General features: G+C 37.0%; 1 protein-coding gene across 4 annotated transcripts in view; it reads right to left on the reverse strand.

Annotated features, from left to right (window-relative positions):
- Positions 1-9,958: 9,958 nt before the first annotated feature.
- Positions 9,959-21,201, reverse strand: part of gtdc1 (glycosyltransferase-like domain containing 1) — a 101,770-nt gene continuing 90,527 nt past the window's right edge. For all 4 annotated transcript variants that reach the window (XM_007250584.4, XM_049485047.1, XM_007250585.4 and 1 more), the window contains 3 exons: positions 13,855-13,925; positions 13,382-13,473; positions 9,959-11,911 (listed from right to left, as the gene is read on the reverse strand). In XM_007250584.4, coding sequence (XP_007250646.3) covers positions 11,828-11,911; positions 13,382-13,473; positions 13,855-13,925 — 247 coding nt within the window. In that variant the 3' untranslated portion in view covers positions 9,959-11,827. The remainder of the gene's footprint in view (positions 11,912-13,381; positions 13,474-13,854; positions 13,926-21,201) is intronic.

Below are 21,201 nucleotides of genomic sequence, written 5' to 3' on the forward strand. Positions count from 1 at the left end.
GAGCTCGGAGCGCGAGATTGAGACTGCGGGCTTCGTGTTTTCCCAGCTCGGGCCAAGACGTTCCATGTCTAATGATTTCATGTAATAACTGGAGACCACTGTGCTTTGGAGAACCCCCACCCTGCACCTCGCTCACTCGCTCAAACACACACACACACACACACACACATACACACTTTTGTTTTCCCATCCCATCTTGGCAGCGCTTCATGGAAATGAGTGTCTTTGTAGACCCCCAAAAAGAGAGCTAAACGAAAAAGGCCCAAAAAAGTAAATGAAAGCATAACAATACAGTGTCCCTGTGAAGCGCCTGCCATGTTCTAACCACCGGGCCCCATTAAACGCGAGCCTGTGCTCCAAGAGAACATGGCAGCATATTGATAGCATATGACTGTGTCACACAAGGACAGAGAGGCCTGCCTGCCTGCCTCTCTCTCTTTCTCTCTCCGCCTTGTTTTTACATCAGGAACACTGGCACCACCGAACAAAGCAAGCCTGCATTCGTTAAACACTACCTGCACTAACGGTTCAGCCGATATAACTTATGTGGCGTATCATCATCATCATCATCATTATTATCGGCATCGTAACAAAGCAGTGCCAAGTTAACAAAACTGGAAACTTCATAGCAGAAGCAGACTTTTTCTTTTACAGGAAAAAAAAAAAACAAAACTGTTGGCCAAGTGCATCAGTATACCAATGCTGACATACACATTAGAAATCCCATTGAGAAGCTAGAAAGACATGATATAGGCAGATAATAGAAAAGGATCTCATTAATTTGCCATTAAAAACAGTACAATATAAAACATTGATTTAGTAATGGTTGTAAAACAAGCATTAGTCACAGGTTAGGGTTATGGCTATAATTAGAATTAGGATCAGGATAAAATATTTGATTTAGGGCTAGTGCTTTTGGTTAGGAATAGAGCAAGGGTATGGTCAGGACAGGGTAAGGGTTTGGTTAGGAATATGGCAAGAATATGGTTAGGAATATGGTTAAAAATTAGGGTAAAGGTATGGTTAGGAACAGGGCACGGTTAGGAATAGGGAAAAAGCATGGTAAGGGTATGGATAAGGAATGGTGTAAGGGTATGGTTAGAAATAGGGTAAGGGTATGGTTAGGAATAGGATAAGAGTAGGGTAAGGGTATGGTAAAGGAATAGGGTAACTAAAGTTAGGAATAGGGTAAGAGTAGAGTAAGGGTATGGTTTAGGATTAGGGCAAAGGTATTCTAAGGGTAGAGTAAGTGTATGGTTAGGAAGAGGGTAAGGGTATGGTTATGAATGGGTAAGGGTACAGTTAAGAATATAGTAAGGGTATGGCTAAGGGATAGGGTAAGGGTATGGTTAGGATAGGGTAAGGGTAAAGTAAGGGTATGGTTAAGGGATAAGGTAAGGGTATGGTTAGGATAGGGTAAGGGTACGGTTAAGAATATGGTAAGAGTAGAGTAAGGTTATGGTTAGAAATAGGGTAAGAGTAGAGTATGGGTATGCTCATGATAGGGTAAGACTAGGTTAAGGGTATGGTTAGGAATAGGTAAGGGTACGGTTAAGAATATAGTGAGGGTATGACTAGAATAGGGTGATACTAGGGTAAGGGTATGGTTAAGGAATGGGGTAAGGGTATGACTAGGATAGGGTAAGACTAGGGTAAGGATATGGTTAAGGAATGGGGTAAGGGTATGGTTAAAGAGTAGGGTAAGGGTATGGTTAAGGAATGGTGTAAGGGGATGACTAGGATAGGGTAAGACTAGGGTAAGGATATGGTTAAGGAATGGGGTAAGGGTATGGTTAAAGAGTAGGGTAAGGGTATGGTTAAGGAATGGGGTAAGGGTATGACTAGGATAGGGTAAGACTAGGGTAAGGATATGGTTAAGGAATGGGGTAAGGGTATGGTTAAAGAGTAGGGTAAGGGTATGGTTAAGGAATGGGGTAAGGGGATGACTAGGATAGGGTACGACTAGGGTAAGGATATGGTTAAGGAATGGGGTAAGGGTATGGTTAAAGAGTAGGGTAAGGGTATTTTTTTGTATTTTTATTATGAGCAGCAGCAGAAGAAGAAGATATACAATACAGCTACTCAAAAAATGTATGGTTATGGAATGGTGTAAGGGGATGACTAGGATAGGGTAAGACTAGGGTAGGGATATGGTTAAGGAATGGGGTAAGGGTATGACTAGAAAAGGGTAAGACTAGGGTAAGAGTATGGTTAAGGATGGTTAGGAAGGTTAAGAATAGGGTAAGGATATTGATAGGATTAGGGTTAGGGTATGGTTAGTAATAGGATAAGGGTAGGGTTAAGAATAGGGTAAGGATATGCTTAGTAATAAGAGTAAGGGTATGGTTGAGTGTAAGATTAGAATTAGAAATTATAGAATTTTCTAGAATTAGAATGAATAAAACAGAGCAGGCTCAACACACCAAGCAGGCATAGGACAAACATTCTGAAAAGAAAAGAAAGAGAAAATGAAGCTGAATTTCAGGAAACAAAAGTGAATGCAAATCAATTTACCTATTTCACGCACAATCTAGCCTCTGCAGTCCTATTTCAGAGAAAACCCGCACCCCCCTCTAAAAAAACAGTGAAAACTGAAGGTATTTTTCATTCTATTATTTTCTGTTTCAGGTTTGGAATAACAGCCAAACAGAAGCAGGCTCGCTGCTGATGCGTGAAATTAATGCCACTGTTTCCTGTTGATAATCCCGTTTAAAATGCCCCCAATCAACACCTTTCTGTCTAACTCGCGGCATCTTTGTTTTTATTTTTTTATTAAAGCGTAGTGGACTAGTTTGAAACTCCGCAGGAAGCGTGGCGGTGTTGGTTTTCTAAATTAGATCCTTAATCCTGCGCCTCACAAAAGGTAAGAGAGGGCATGGCTGAGATAAACACATGTTTAAAGACTGATTGGTGGATCTGGGAAAGAGTGAGGAATCTGTGAGGTGGGTCCAAGGGATTAGACCGACAATCATTAAGTGTAGTTGGAGGGGTGTATGATTGGTGGTGGTGGGGGATGTGAAAGGGAGGGGGCAGTTATTGTTTAACATACAGACGTTCTCTTTTAAAAGACACTTGGTTGATGCAGGAGTTTTGTTTTTTTTTTTCTTCTATTTTTGTTCTGAAAGAATTACATTAAGCTAAAATAACAGAGGCGAGGAAATGTAATTTAGGTGTGGGCTGAGAGAAATATGTCAGAATGGGGGGCTGGCGTTATTTAAACTCTCAGGAAGGTTGAGTTTCCAAATAACAATAACACGGTTACCATGCTCCCAGTTGCAGTCTGAAAAATAAAGGTATTTTAAATTATCCTTTGAATGAAATTTCACAAAAGAACCACTTTGGTTGTGTTTTTAGAACTATTTTTGTAATAGAGGTTTGTGCATATGAAGAACCAGACATGGGAACAAGTGACTAAATTGCAAAAAGTTAATCTTAAGTCTCGAGGGCGCAAAAAAACAAGTAAATGACAAAAGGCATGTACTAATTCTCTTAATCAAACATAGGTGTGGTTTGTGCATTACGTGAAGTAAACCAGTCCATGTGCTAGTAGTCATGACCTTGGCGTGTTCATATCTTAACAGCAAGGGAGATTTTGAGCATCTCAGCAAAGGATTCTGATCTGAGCATTCACGATGTGAGGGTACGCCAGCAGCTGACTAAAGGGAACAGTGTGTATGAAATGAACGGGATAAGACAGGTACAGTATGTATGGGTGAATAAAAGGGTTTAAAATCAGTCAGTGGCGCACCTGTATTTCCCACTGCCAAGATAAGAAACAAGCCAGAAATTTACCTGAATACACCTTACTTCCAGACCACCACTTCCATCGGTGTAAATATACTTCTAAACTCTGACGCTATTTTATTGGCAGGGGCGCAAGGCATGAAAATAAACTGTTCACAGGGTGTAAGATAGCAATGAGCAACGCAATCATGTACAACAGTGCCTCAAGTCTTAGTCAAGTCACCAAATGTAATATCCTTACAATACTTCCACAAAAAAAACAACAAAAAAAAAACTGGAAAATGAGGTTTGTGGTTCAGGAAAACTGTTAAACTAGTCTTTTAGAGTCTTAAAAGTCCTTTAAAGTTCAATTCCAGGTCCACGTCAGAGAAGGTAAAGTTTAAGAAGAGGCGTACTTCTTTTTTCCTTCTATCGAGTCAGGTCTCAAGTCATCAATTCTTTAAAAGGAGCCAATAATTTGAATTTTGTGAAAAATTAAGTAATTTGTGTTGTTCTAATACACACAAAGGAAATAAACATGTGTGTAACACAAGATTTGTAATTACAATAACTTTCTCTGAAAAATACTTAATTTTCTGAATATATTTCAGGGGAGCCAACACTTTAGCCATGACTACTTAAGAGGAATGTGAGGCTTTTTGAGCAGATCAGAGCTCAGAGTAAAAGGCAGAATTTTGAGAAGAGCCCGTCTTCCTCTGGTCAGCGCTGGACAGCAGAACAAGAACTACAAGAATGCAAGTCTAATTATGGGATACAAAGAAAGCAATGGAACAGACAGACAACAATGGAGAACAGTGGCTAGTGTAAGAGCAAGCTATGGGTTGTGTAGAGAGAGAAATAAGGAAAAGATCTGTACCAGAAAATGTAAATACAGTATATTACAGTATAAGTAATTAACACTTATAAATAAAGTGCAAATTTAAAAACAGTATTTTATGTTTCATTACATTTGTTAAACTACAGGTGCATCTAAAAATAGAATATCATTTAAAATTATTTTATTTCAGTAATTAAATTTAAAATGTGAAATTTATGTGAAATAAACACTTTAAATAGATCACTATGCAATATATCTATATAATATATGAGTTTCACATTTTAAACTGAAATACTGAAATAAAGTAACTGAGATGCACCTGTACATCCAGTGCATTTCTGCATTTTAGCCCTGCAACACACTCCAAAAATGTTCAAACCATGTGCAGCTTGCGTTTTTTTTTTTATTTTTTATTTTTTCACTGTCTTGTAAAATGCATGGGCATGCACTGGAAAAAAAAAAATGTCAGTTTAGAACCATGACGACTTTAAATGTCCTCCTAAATAGTTAAACACTTCTTTTACTTGTTGAATGGTACTTTATATTCAATCTACATTATATACAATCTACTAAAATTCAACATACACCTTAAATTCAGTGTTTTGTAATTATATTAAAATGTTCTGCATGTGCAAAATATGAAGACACACATATGGAATTATTTAGTAAACAAAAGTGTTAAACCAGAATAGAGTTTGTTTTTAGATTCTTCAAGGTAGAACTGCTTGCTTAGAAAACAGCTTTGCACATCTTGGACACTGGATTTTCTCAGTCAGCTTTATGAGGTAGAGTCACCTGGAATTCAGGCTTTCAGTTAACAGCTGTGCTGAACTTGTGAACTTGTGATTACTTGAATTTCGTGCCTCTTAATGTGTTTAAGAGCATCAGTTGTAAAGTTGTGAAGAGGTAGAGTTACAGGTATACAGTGAATAGCTCTATTTGAGTCATGTTCTAATCCATATTATGGCAAGAACTACTCAACTAAGTAAAGAAAAAAAAAACTACTATAAGAAATGAATCAGGGGAATAAAACAAAAGCTTTGAAAGTATCCTCAAGCACAGTCGCAAAGACCGTAAAAAACTATATGATGGAACTGGCTCTCATCAGGACTGCCCCAGGAAAAGAAGAGCAAGAGTTACCTCTCCTGTTGCACAAGTTCATAAGGTTGCATAAGTTCATCAGAGTTACAAGCGTATTGGTTTGTTTGACACTTAAGTTACTACATGATTCCTTATGTGTTCCTTCATCTTCTTTATGACTTTATTTGATGTATTAATTTACAATGTAGGAAATAAAAAAAAAGAAAAACACTATGTTAAAAAGTTGTCATGAACTACGAAGTTGTTAGGAACTTGCCACTGATTTTAATAAAAAGAGGTTTCATTGTTTATATAGAGGTACCTCAAAGGGTTAACCAGGTACTAGAGAACCAGAACACATTCCTAATCCACACATAAGCAAGCTCTGAATATTGTTTATGGCAGGTTTTTGCTTTAATGCGATGTACAGAAAATTTTCCATGCGGGTGAATTCTCACAGATTACTGAATATCAGTTCTTGAACTGGTGTGAGCCCCACACCAGTTTCTCCCTACCGTGCCACGACACCGTGCGTTTGTTTATACGGCACTACCTCGGTGTGCGGCCCGGTCGGCCCTCCAACACCGTCAGAGAGAAGCAGAGAAACATGAATTAAAAAGGCCAATGAAAACGGGCTTAATGTGCGCTGCGTTTTATAGAGGTTGCTATTAAGTTTTTATATGTGGGGTGACATTTTGCGACTGTAAGAAACGGCAACGTTATAAGCTTTATGGCGTCATTAGGTCCTGACCTCAGGTCAGCCCCGGCAGACTCGTCTGAAACACCAGGACAAGAGTTCTCAATGGGTCCAGGCAGGACACGCTACTTAAGGGCCAAAGCTGCCGGCACTTCAGCCTTAATGCTCCCCGGCAAGACGTGGTGTCGGCTTTCACCAGTTCAAAAACACCATAAATCAAGTCACCTCCATTAAAGCCCTGGTGCACACAGGCCCAGTGACTAATACTGACACCGGGAGTTTTTCTTTATACAGTGTGCAACCTGTACTGAGATCATATGGCTAAAGAAAACCATTCATAAGGCTACGTAACACTGACATAAGGCTCTTATGACAACTGGCATAAGCATAGAATTTGCTTAAAATAAAATTGAGGTAACAATTTGCACTCACTTTATTTAAGTAGTGTTTACTCCATATTGTAAAGTAAATTATACAGCTGAGACACACAAGTACATCACTGTATTTTGGCCCAAGTGGACGGGTGGGAGTTGATTTGAATGGAAAATAAATAAATAAACACACCGCTCCTCACGCGGGATCGAACCTGCGTCATCTGTGTTGCGGTCCAATACACTACGACTGCCCCGGCTTCTGAATTGGGACACGTCCGGTGAAAAACATCATTATAAGGAAATAGGGAGCCTAAGAACAAGCGAAAAACGGAAATGACTTTAAACTAAAGCAGCTGAGCACGAAAGAGACGGGGGGGTGGGGTGGTGTTTGTACACAAAATCTGGCCAGAAAGGCATTTTATTCAAACAAGTTCAAGTTGCTTGCGGGCCACCTATTGCCAACCCCTTCCCTTCTGCCAGCTGATAAATTCAGATTAAAGTCACACTTTGCAGTAAAGAAAATGGTAACTTGTTCTTATGGCCTACAACACTGTGACCAGCCAGTCAATCATTATGTAAAATATTGTATTATTGAATACCCAAAGAAAAGTAGACTAGATGAGCAATACTTCTACTACTGCTACTACTACTAAAATGATGGTAAGTGAAGGTTGGTGGGACACAACCATTATGCAAATTAAATGATACCAAGAGCCAATAGGAAAGATGCACTTTTTGTGTAGTGCTCTAAGAAATGTTAAGTACACTTTATTTTAAGTGTTTCAGCTGTTTAATGTAGATAATATTTACCCAAAATATGGGGTGAACGCAATAAACCCAAATAAAGCAGGAACTAAATATGATAAATATACAGAACCAGTCAAAATTTTGGACACACCTTCACATGCAATACTTGGCTTTATTTCTTAATTTAATGCATTTTCTACATTGTAGATGTATATTAAAGACTTACAAAAAAAAAAAAAACACAATTAACGGACACATATGGAATTATGTAGTAAAAAATAAATAAGAAAAAAGTGTTTGTCCTCAATCGCAATCCTCTGATCAAAACCTGATCAACTGAGATGGTGATTAAAGGTAAGCAGGAGCTTTACAGTGTAAAGAAAAAGCAGCAACTATTGTTCAGCACCTCCAGGAACTCCTTCAAGATGCTGAGATAACTATTCCAGGTGATTCCCCCTCATGAAGACGCTGAGATTAAAATACCAAGTGTTCAGATCTGTCCTTAAAGATAAATGTTGTTACTTTGAAGAATATAATGTGTTTCTTTATAGCTTTAATGTCTTTAATATTACATTTACAATTTAAAAATCCTTAAAAGACAGATGTGGTACTGTATATAGAGAACAGTTCTTCTAACAGTTCTAAAACTCTAATAGTGCACTTTCTAATACGGGTTCAAAAGTGTACATGAGTAAGATGTGTTAGATAAAGGCTAGGTAACTGAATTAATGCACAAATCTGGGAACATCTCTAATTCTTCTGGATGAGGTAGAATCATAAGTTCAGATCAAAGATATTAGAAGCAATAATTCAGCGAGAGGTGGCCAAGGTCCTACAACAAAAGCAGGAGTGATGGGCCTAATTTTGCTCCAGGGAAATAAGGTGCCATCAAATCTGATTTCATTTCTTTCTTTAATTCGTTAACTCAATCTCCCATCTGCTGCACCTGAGTTATCAATGCATTTGTAATAATTGCATGTCAGGACTGCAGATGAGGTGCTACGTTATGAAGTTATGAATATTTCGCAGTGCGCAACAAATTCTTTCAGCATCATCGATTAGAGGGGAGGAGTGTCCAAAAAGGCCAAGCCATTATGACAGCATTACGGTATGCATGACCAAACCGATGAAAACTGGAGTTTTTTTTCTTTCTTTCTTTCTTTCTACATGGAAATACTTCTACTTCTATATGGAAATATGTGTTATTTTACATTTCTCAACTACTTAAAAATACCTACCCCCCCCCCCCCCCCCCCAATTATGCAGCGGTTCATTTCCAAACGCAAAGAAAACAAGGGAGGGCTGTATTTAGACGTAACCGCAGCGCAGGGAAAAGCCTCCCATTAACCTTTTCTGAGCCTCGGGGGACTTTGTCACAACCTGGCAACCCCAGGTGGAGTGGGAGCCCACAGCACTTCAAGCCGCAACTTGGCTGCCACTCTGTCGGAGTGGGAACCGAAGATTCCAGCACATCCAGCAGTCCTCCAGCACAAAGGATAAAAATGGATATGAACCGAAATATGAGGTGGCACCGCCTATGAGAAACACGAAAAGTGGTCGCAGGTTTCTAGGTTGTTTATTTTTAATTCTATTCCTTTTTTCCCTCTCTCTCTCTCTCTCTCTCTGTTTCTTTCTCAGTCTCTCTCTCTCTCTCTCTCTCTCTCTCTCTCTCTTTCTCTCTCCTCCCTTAAAACCATGCTTGTAAAATTGCTCTGAGCTTGGATGTTGTTTCAGGGGAGAGGTGGTGAGTTAGAGACAGGTTTGTGGCGGTCTCTGTTATGAAAGACGTGAGGAACACTTTATTTTAGTAGTCTACAGTGCGTGTCTGGGGGATTTCTGCTAGTTACCCCCATGATCCTTCATGTTTTGCTACCTGTGCCATGAAAAAGTTTTTTTTAAATCAGATTATTAACTTTAATATCTGATAAAAATAATCAGACTAAAAACAAAAAGCAGTTTTAAATGATAATTTAATTTATAAAGTGAAAAAAGCTATACAAACCAACCTGGCCCTATGTGTTACCTGGCCCCCATGATTAACTGTGATTTTTGGTAAACTGTGTTCAATTTCCCACAATTGCCACAACCAGGCCTGACTGCTGCCAGACCTGTAGAATCGAGAACTCACCTAAACAGAACCTGTCAGGCAACATAAAGCAGGATAAAATATCTCAAAACGCAACACATGTCTAAAGTTTTGGGACTCCAGCAAAGACAATTCTACAAAAATGTAAACAGAGAAACATGAAACAGTGGTGAACCTTCCCAGGAATTAAAGGCCTACCGAAATTACTCAAAAAGGGCATTTAGAACTACAGGCCACACTCACCTTGGTTAAGATCAGTATAAACAGTGTGAAACACTACAACAGCAGTAAAACTGCAGTGTGTGTATGTACTCGCCTCTCTTCCCTAAGAGCAGACAGGAGAACAGAACAGCTCACCTAGTAAAAAAATCAGCTTAAATACGTGCAAATAAACACAACAGGAATATTAAGGTTGTTTATTTATCTCACAATAAGTTAATATCGATAGGCAGCCTTCATAAGAACTACACAACACTGCATGAACATTAATAAGTGCTTAAAGCTCCTGGGAAGCTAATTGTGTTCATGTGTCTATTAGAATCTATAAACATACTCATAACACATTATAATGCATTATTAAAGCATTGTAAACATGCATGGTTATATTTCTAACAATGTATAACAATTTATAGCCATGTTTATTATGCATTGTAATTTTTGATTATAATGCATCATTATCAAATTTAGTTATATATAATACAAATAAAGCTGTCACAACAATGAATGTAATAATATTTTTTATTACCATTATTATTATAATACTTATGTGACATATTATAATAGCTTATATTATTGTATAATGTATTATAGTGACAGATATATGTTTTTTTTTTTACAGCTTATGATGCATTATGATCACAATTGATAACATACATGGCTATACTATGTTATACATTGTTACAAATATGTAAAACTATGTTTATACTGACTTATGAATTAACTGTAAAGTGTTATGAGTATGTTTATAGTCTAATAGACATACTATTCATAGAAAGTGTGGTAATGTCATCTTTATTAGACACTAAAACCACATTCATAACATATTATATTGCATTCATAAGACATTATAAAGATGGCTATAAATATTTATAAAAATACATAACCCATTATAGCAATATTTATTAAGCATTATGCCCTGTGATCATAATACATTTATCTCTATCATTAATAATCTAGTCCTACAATAAAAGTCTGGCACTTTATTTAGAGCGCACAAAGACCTGTTATAATACATTATAATTCACTGTAACTAATATTATATTCAAGACAAGAATAATTTATGAGTGGTTAAAACTATATTTATAGGATTACTGAGGGTGTGTTTATAAGTTGGAAGCTTTTTTAGTCATAATAAAGTCTGCAAAATTGACTGAGTTTCTTGGTATTAATGAGTAACATTTTATAAACACAGCTATTAATGCATTATAATCACAGTTCATGATGCATATTAAACATGGCTGTGATGAATTATACATTTTATAAATATGTATAGCCATGTTTATAATGCCTTATGAATGCATTATAACGTGTTATGAGTATGTTTATAGAGTCTTATAGAGATGACATTCAATGCATTATAATCTACTCTGTTTTATTTCATAATCAAAACATAACAAAAATGAACATAAATTGAACCTTGATCCATGTTAATTAAATGTTGAAATACTGAATGAACAGATTTGATACCGTAATAGTAAAATGTACCTGTATGAACTGTGTACATTTTTATTTTATTTATAATTTTAATTTATTTAATTTAGGAATTGACCAGACATTGCCAATCCACATTTGACAATGATTTTAAAATGAAGGTTATTAAAGGCTAAGATAAGGTAATATTTTTTATTATTACCTTATAGGGAAGAATAATGTAATATGCATACATGATTGCCTGCATACATAATGTTAATACTGTATATTATGTTGACTTAGGTAAGTATTTGTTTTTCTTTTTACTATTAAGAAGCTTTGTCTTTTGAAAGCTACAAAAACTCTCTCTGTTCATTTCATTTTAAGTGTCTCTAATAACTGAGTAATAACACCATATAATAACACTATCAGTGTTTCAGAGGGATTACTGGAGTACAGCTTATGTAAATATTGGTATCAACTTCAGTTTTGACTCCTGTAATTACAGAAGTGTATCTCAATAGCTGCAAGATGATTTTCATTCCTGTGGTTCTACAAGTGTAATAAAAGGAGGATAATTATATTTATATAAACAAATAAAAAGTTTGGCAGGATAACCTTTTCACATTTTTTTAAGAACTGAAGATCTGAAGTCATGAAGCTGCACTGGAATCAGCCGTTAACAGTGATGTGTATTCCTTTCCCAAGGCATCCCAGGAAAATGCACTAGTATTCACCTAGAAGAAATAGAAAAGGGATTAATAAGGGATAAATATTAATACATGTAATGTAAACAGCTTTAAAATGCAACAGTGTCTACCTGTAAAAACAGAGAGTCAGCAACAGCTCTTAACCAGCAGTTGTGCTTGTAAATGATAGACTACTGAGGTAAATCTGCCTATAAAAAACAATAAGGCTGAATACTGATATTATTCTGGCTTACAATCACACTTTAAACCTTGACAAAATTACAAAATTAGGAGAAAATGGGTTGTGACTTTCAATACGATACTTAATTAAATATCTCAAAAATGAGACTGTGCGATAACACAGCAAAAACCTAAAACATCATAAATTAATGGAATGATGGAAGAGCAAACATGGTACTAAATAAGATTATTATGTTTTTAATAAAAAAAAATAAAATAAACGGAAAACAAAAAATATTAAAAATTGTTTATTCCATCAGCCCCACCCTCACAAACATTCCCCTGTCAAATCAGATGTCAAGAAGAGAGTCTTTGGCCAGTGTTTGTTAACAAAGTGTTTTTACTACCTATGCACTTTCAAGGTTCTTATCTTATTTTAAACGTTAAAATGCCCTCGGAATTCTATCAATAAAGTTTGAAGCTACTTTGAGCTTGTTAATAGTGTACAAATATCAATGTGCAATGATCTCTTTGCATGAGCAATGCTGTGCCCCTATCACTTGCAATTTAAGCCTGTTGGGAACAGCAGCTAAAAGCGCTGTATTTCTGGGGGAAGGCCGGGGACGAACATAAGTGGGATATGCAACAAAAGGTGACATACAGCTCAAATAATGAGTTTATTTTATTTTACCAAACTGAAAAACTCTGGAATATAATCAAGAGGAAGACGGATGATCACAAGCCATCAATCTGTTTTTCTTGCACCAGTAGTGGCATAAAGTTATCCAAAAGCAGTGTGTAAGACTGGTGGAGGAGAACATGCCAAGATGCATGAAAACTGTGATTAAAAACCAGGGTTATTCCACCAAAAATTGATTTCTGAACTCTTACAACTTTAGGAATATGAACTTGTTTTCTTTGCATTATTTGAGATCTGAAAGCTCTGCATCTGTTTTGTTATTTCAGCTAATTCTCATTTTCTGCAAATAAATGCTCTTAATTACAATATTTTTATTTGGAATTTGGGAGAAATATTGTCTGTAGTTTATAGAATAAAACAACAATGTTTATTTTACTCAAACATATAACTATAAATAGCAAAATCAGACAAACTGATTTAGAAACTGAAGTGGTCTTTTAATTTTTTTCCAGAGCTGTATATATCTAAAACCAGTGCTCATCTTGAAACTACTGTTCTGAATCTGTTGGTCTAGAACTGCGACTGCAGATGGCTGCATCTCCTAAGATCATGGGATCCATGTAACTAACCTTCATCAGTATGATTAGGGATGTCGTAATGATCATGCTGAGAATACTGAACTTTTATTGGTCACTTACTTGAACAACATGCTGCCTAACTAGATGTGGATGCTTACAGAAGCTCCGGAGCCTCTTACAAAGCTGTTCAGGTGTAGAGTACAGATATGAACCTACATAAAAGGAGGAAGAAATACATATTTGATTACATGCAAAAAAAAAAATCCTCAAAGCAGAGCGCAGAGATAAACCACTTCCAGCATTAAAAATGCTCTCAACTCCATGCTGGGTTATGTTTTACATTATTGAACTGTGGTCGGCTTTATTTATTTATATAAATCGCCAGGATGCTTTATGTCCGATGCTCGGATTGTGCTTTAAGATGTATTACTCATTACTTAGATTTCATTTAAATCATCTTTGTCTAATATTAATATTCATATTTCTTGCAGGACGTCGAGCCTATGAAAGGGTGTATGATCTTTATCTTTAGATATCAGCTTCAGAGTCAAATTCTTCAACAGTAAAAGGGAAAAAAGGAAAAGGGAATTTACCAGGGAATATCTCTGGGTAGACAAGAGCTTTCGGGCACAGAGGGTAACAACCACAGTGGACTGCTTCTAACCTGTAACAGAAGGTTTAGATATAACAGACAGTTCAGATTCAGAATTGAAGTATATGACCTTCCAACTTAACATGGTCATCATGCTAAAATATAATAATTTTATAGTACAAAGATGTTACAAAGAGATTTAGGCTACGATCACAAATCCTCAATATCAGTGAAGCTGTCAAAAGTATTCTCATTCCTTATTTAGGAGGTAGAAGTATAGATACTAGGGTTTAAAAAACACTGGTTTCAGAACTACTCAAAGCATAAAAATAAATTTAATGTGAAGGGAAAATGACATTAAGTACATAAGCTTAGTAAGTAAAACGTTTAAGGGGTATAAAGTATTAAGACACTATAAGTTAAGATAACCTATCCTGTAAAACGTAGGCTGTACTTTATAGTGTTTTCTATACAGCACTTCATACAATAGTCAGAATCTCAATGCATCTAGAGAGAAATCCTGATGCAGACTGTTAATGAGCTGCATGTAAAACTCTTGAAAGGATGAAAACCTAAAAGGAGCCGAGGCTCAAAAGCAAGCTCCTCCTCTGGGCGGCTCTGCATAGTTCTTCTCAAAGTTCTAAGCAAAGGAGACATGTATGAAATTTCCATTTTACCACGTCAAACTTAAAATACTCGGCGAACAGTTTAATCTGGGGCAAAACTTCCCTCCCAACTGATTCAACTCATCTGAACCCCGCGCCGCTGCCAGTGGAAAATGACCGGCTGTTTAAATATTTTGTAGAATGAACATTAATGTTTCATAAGTCCATCCATCACTCCCCTCACCATCAGATCACCATCTCATTCCCCATGCTAAAGCCATGCATATTTTAATACACGATTAGTTTGCTGCCATTCAACTCTGAATTTCGGCGGTTTTGATTGAGCAGCCAGTCTTCTCTAACACAGGCTTTACTCATGATGGTGATAACAATCCAGTTTGCGGGGCCTCTTATCACACGGACACTTGATACAATGGCACCAGGCTGTTTAATCTGTGGTCAGCTGGGGCGCTTTCTTCAGGGGTGGAAGTCTGAAGCTGGTTTGACGTTTTAAGTCACAAAGTCATTGATAGTAACCTATGTGATGTGTATTATATGGTTAGTCTTCCTGAAACATGTCTGGGTTTGCAAAAGAATGCAGGAACGCTAAGAAAAGTTTAGGACAACCCATGAAAAGCTTTGTCTTTTTGAATATATAGTTTTTAATCATATGGGTGTTTGAGCTTTACTGCATTTAAACATTACTGAGAGACTAAGCCTAAAGAAATTACTTTTAGACATACATGTGTGAAAAAGGAATGCTCATTTAGATTTCTTTTGTTTTTGCTGATTTTTTTTCACAAACACATTTTAATATCAGACAAAATTAACCTAAGTAAATATAAAAAGCAGTTTTTAAATGATAATTTCATTTATTAAGTGAAAAAAAAATCTATCCAAACCAGCCTAAACCTAAGTTGTGTAAAAAAAAAAAAAAAAAAAAAAAAAAGAAAAACAGTTTGCCCTGGTTGTCCCACCCTTGGTGGCAAGAACTGCAATTAAGCTTGCAATTAAGGCAATGAGTCTTTCACACCTCTGTGGAGGTATTTTGGCTCCACTCTTCTTTACAGAATTATTTTGATTCACACATTCGAGGGTTTTTAAACATAAACCTTCTGTTTAAGATCATGCCACAGCATCTCAATCAGACCACTCCAAAATCGTCATTTAGATTTTTGAGTCATTCTGAGATAAACTTGCTGGTTTGCTTCTGATCATTGTCCTGCTGCAGAACCCAAGTACGCCTGAGCTTTAAGTCAGAAACTGATGGCTATACATTTTCCTTCAGGATTTTCTGGTAGAGAGCAGAATTCATGGTTCCATCAATTACCTGCCTTTTGAGTTTGAATGTCTTAAATTTAATTTAAAATGTTTTAAAATGTCTCAAAGTTGCATTATTTTCAATCTGGCTGTTCAGACTGACTCATAATGCCACGTTTTAAAGTGTTCCAATATGAAACAGAAAATGCAACATTGTGTTTTTGCTGTTTTCACTTCCACACAGATGATTTATACATATTTTAGGCCATTTTTACCTGCTGTGTGAACACAGACTTACTGTTCAGATAAGGTTAGAATTTTCATTCTAATTTTCATTTTCATAAAAACTGATTGAACATGACTTGACCAATCATTTTCTCTACATTGCATCAGAATTTCATGATGAAAGGAGCAATAGAAATGCTCCAAAATTTAAAAGGGCTTGCAAACTTACAACCACACATTTAAATGTACTTTATTGCGATTGTAAGTGACTAACTCAAAGTAGCACATATTTGGGAAGTAGTACAAAAATGATACATGGGTTTCAAAATTTAAGCAAATAAAAGTCTAAAAAAAGGGTGACATGCAAAAGTATTCAGCCTACCAAGTCTGTCTATATCTGTCCATCCAAGAAGAGCACAGGTCAGACAAGCATCCAAGTCCACAGGACAACTATAATTGTGCAGTCCACAAATCTGGCCTTATATAAGATTGTTGAGAAGAAAACCATTGATAAAGAAATACATAAAAAAGTGTCATTTGCAGTTTGGCACAAGCCAAGCGTAATGTCACCATACCAACAAGAAGGAGGAACCACATCCAACAGGATTAACTGTGGACGCAAGAGGAAGCTGTCTGAAAGGGATGTTCGAGTGCTAACCCGGATTGTATCCAAAAAACATAAAACCATGGCTGCCCAAATCACGGCAGAATTCAATGTGCACCTCAACTCTCCTGTTTCCACCAGAACTGTCTGTCGGGACAATAAATTAATGTGGTCTAAAACCAGGTGTTCAGTTCAGTTTCAGTGTCCAACCCCTGTAGATATCTCCATTCATCCACCTCCATACACAAATTGCACCCAGTGCACCGTACTTGGTAGCATCAGCATCCCTCTCTGATCTAATCCGGTGTGAACGCAGAACCTCACAGGCGCTCAGGCTCTGGTCTGGGGCAGCACGTCTTATGAAACTGATTAAGGTCAGTTCCATGTCAATGCAGTTAATGTGTGAGCGTGCAAATGCTTATCAGGCTTTTCATCTCAAATATAATTAGCTGATCATTCTGCTTGGCTGCCTTACTGTTTTTCTTCAGGGCATGGATGGGCGTCTGCTGACAATTAATTAGATTAGGCTAATTTCCACAATAACGAGGACAGAGCGGTGGTAGAGAAAACTCCCTCTGCGTGGGCGCCGACTCGCCGCTTTTTGTTGCTCTGCGTGGTGCTGAGCGAGGAGATGGAGGGGGGCGGAGGCTGACTGATTGAAACAGGTGTGCTTACAGAGGATTTTGATTTAGAGTAAGACACAATAAAACCTACTGCTGCTAAAACTAACAACCAGCACTGGCCTTATTAAACCACTGTGCTGCTACAATGGTACACTGTTGATAAATATTGTTTTTGGGCCTGTTTGAGGCTCCTACATCCGTTTATCCACTAAGTATGTAGTGATTGCTTATAGGGATGTCTTCTATTAACTGTGACTGCAGTGGTTTAGCTTCTCCTATATTTACAGTGATGCTTCAAAGTTTGTGAAGCCTTTAGAATAGGGCTGCACGATATTGGAAAAAAAAAATCATTGCAAATGTTTTTTTTGGACAAATTTATATATTGCAATATTAAATAATGTAGGGTCCATGGCGTCACCAGCCCCACCCCTATCTGTCTCGTGTCCAGACCAATCAAGAGCTGAGTCAGCGCCAAGCACTCAAAACCTAAGGAAAACAGCAAAACAACAGTACTCGGCCCTTTAATCAGGCATTTAAATGGCTTTTAAAAGGTAAATAAGAGCGATTTTCTGGGATTAAAAGTGTGAATTCAGCTGTAACTGGAAATATCTGCGCTGCAAAACTGTGCTGGACTGAGGTGCACAGCTTTCGACACGTGCGTTTACAAGCACGTGCCCAACCATGTGGATGGAGGCCATGCGGTTACCCCCTGTTTACTCCTGCCCCCGCACAGCAGCCTGTCACTCACACAGACACAGAGACAGCACTGTGTATCTACTTCTTGTGTCAAGAATCACAACACTGCAACATGACGTGTTTAATTTAATTGCCTTAAGCGACATCGCACATCCTGCGGTGTGACTATTGCGCATGCGCACATTGCGATGACAATGCTTAAACAATATATTGTGCAGCCTTACTTTAGAAGTTTCTATATTCATGCATAAATATGACCTAAAACATCACCAGATTTTCAAACAAGTAAATAAAAAGTAGATAAAGAATCCAGTTAAACAAACAAGAAAAAAATAATTACCTGACCATTTATTTATTAATTGAAGAAAATTATTCAACATTACATATTTGTAAGTTGGGGGGGTTTCCTCACATTAAGTGCTTGCTTCAGGTCCTTCCACAACTTTATTCTTCTTGAAGCATTCCTTGGTAGAATGACTTGCATTCTTTTGGTCATTTTCTTGCTGCATGACCCACCTTCTCTTATAATTCAATTCATGTCGGTTCACAGATGTCCTGTCATTTTCTTTTAGTTTAGTTCTCTCTACTCATGAACATTAAACATTAGCCGATGTGAGAGAGGCCTTCAGTTGCTTTGAAGTTACCCTGAGTCCTTTAAAACCTTACAGACTATGACATGCCTTGCTCTTAGAGGGATCTTTGTTGGTTGACCACTGCTGGGGACGGTAATAATGGTTTTGAATTTTCTCAATTTAAACACAAAAAACTCTTTAGAGATGGTTTTGTAACTATTTCCAGCCGGATGAGCATCAGAAACTATTTTTTCGGAGGTTATTTTTATCTACTTTTAAAACGTGATGATCTGATGATGGTTTAGGTTATAGTTATGCACAAATATAGAATAAACATAGAATGTATAAGGGGCCTAGCTCCAAACAAACCAATGCCACAATCCCCCCTCCACCAAACTAACTTTAGACTTTTTACAATGCAGTCACTGCAGCCAAACCCATATGTACAGTCAGTAGTAGCTCCTCCCCTGTTGACTGTACAGATCAGAGCCGCACTCTGCAGCTGCTTTTGTTAGTTTATCGCTGGTTGATTTATCTACAGGTCTCCCATGAGCACCATCCAGAGTAGTCTGCTGAAGGTGTTGCTTTTAAAAGCTGGTTAAAGGCTGTATTTGTACGAAGCTCTAACTGTGTGCCAGAAATGTGTGGCATTAATCATTCATGGTGGTACTGCATTAATAATGCATTAACTTTGGCAGCCTCAATGTTTAAAGACGGTACACAAATGAGCCAAAACATAATGACTAATTTTATCACTTGCTTAATGTACTGTTGCTCAATCAGCTCAATCTACAAGGTCTCGGAAAATGCCACCACACATGATTAGCTCTTCATATCACTATATTGTAGGTAGTAAGTTGGTACTCACTACTGCTCACCAGGAAGACGATGCAAGGATTGCTGTTTTGGAGATACTTCACACCTGACTATTCCTCCTCACATCCAAAACAACAGCTTAAAGAACAGAGGTGCATTTCCCAAATAATGTATGATCTCAGCAACTTACGAACAACTTTAGGGAAGACGCAAGTTTAAGAATGCCAATTCCTAGTCTCCAAAGTTACAAACCAGTGTTAAGTACACAGATTTATTCTAAAGACTAACATCAGATAAATATTTAAATAACTGCTATTAATATATATCAATAATAATAAATATATGGAATGTCTAAGCGCAACTCCCCCTAAAAAAAAGTGCTTAAATATTTACGAGAGATGAAACTTCTCGAGAAATATTAGACTTTTTGTTTTCGAGAAACTTTTGTAATTTTAATAAATGTTTTTAAGTATGAGGTTACACAGTTCTTAGCCTCAAGAACGTTTTGTTAAGCACACCCCTGAATGTTTATCTAGCCATCAAACATTCATTCCAGACCTTCCAGACCTTGTGCTGCTGATGTCAATTAATCTGTGTTACTAAAAACATCTATGAGTGTTCATAACATTTTCACTAAGTTAAAAAATAATAAATATCCAAATAAATCTATGTTTGTACCCCAGGCTTAAGCTTCATTTTTTTTTATTGTCTTTTTTAAGATGTTTTTCCTAATTCTGTGCTTCAGTTTTCTGTGTTTAGAATCAAAAATCTTCACCAAGTTGCTGCTTTTTGTCTTTTTGCTAAGAAACAAACTGTCACATGATGAATAGTGGTGTTAAGATACAAGGCATTAAACTGTGCAGGAGCTCCTCCAAATAAGAAGCTGATCTTGTATGAGAACACAATAAACAGGTGGGTTTTGGAGGTCTATTTTGGATGAAAAGAGAAGTTAACTTGGTAAGCTGGAGCAGTCACGTTACAAAGTGATCCAATCACATTACCCCACTTGTGGCAACAGGAGCAGATAGCTACAGCCACACCTACAGTAGACTGACCAAACCAGAGTCAGCTTGAAGTGAATCCCAGACCACTGATAGCGCCAACCTCATTTTGAAACACAATACTAGAATGCCATGGTTCTTATAAGCCCAAAAAGTGGAAAAGCACTATGATTTCAAGAGGAGTAAAGATTTTTGCTCTGTACCACTTGCAGGCTTGAAACTGTTTAAAATACTTTACCAAACAAAAAGTTAAAATAGTTTGGTAAAAGAGTCAGGAATCATTTGCTTATATGGGCCCTCTGGATGTCTCCCTTATTGTGATGTCACAATAAGCAAATTTGCATAGAACCACCCTGGCCCCACCACTCACCTGTCAATCCCTACCAGTGCTCCATTCACTAGATCACTTGAGAAAAGCCCATTTCGGTCTGCTGTTTGAAAAACCTCAGACAGAACACAGCAGGATGAAACAGCAGATTTCATCTGATGGGAGGATCTGTACTTACTTACTCAATGTCTGCTGCAGGTCAAGTACTTTCAAATAATGAGTTTTGTGCTACTATCACAGTTACGAAAACTATTCCAGGTGACTCAAAGTGAGAAAATACCAAGAGTGTGAAAATATGTCCTCAAAAAATGTTTAAACCTTTTTGTTAAAGAAATAATTCCACATGTGTAACCATATAGCTGTGATGTCTTCAATATTAAATTTACAAGATTAAAAATAATCATTAAAAGAATGAGTGCGTTGAATGAGAAGAGATGTGTCCAAAATATTTACTGGTACTGTATAAGACAAATTTTGGGTTTGCTACTGTCAAAGAAAATCTGATTTGGACCACTTTTCCATGCAGTATAAACATACAGTTGTGGTCAAAAGTTTACATACACTTGTAAAAAAACATAATGTTATGGCTGTCTTGAGTTTTCAATAAGTTCTACAACT

Source organism: Astyanax mexicanus, chromosome 11 (genome assembly GCF_023375975.1).
Source record: "Astyanax mexicanus isolate ESR-SI-001 chromosome 11, AstMex3_surface, whole genome shotgun sequence".
NCBI classification, from domain to species: Eukaryota; Metazoa; Chordata; class Actinopteri; order Characiformes; family Acestrorhamphidae; genus Astyanax; species Astyanax mexicanus.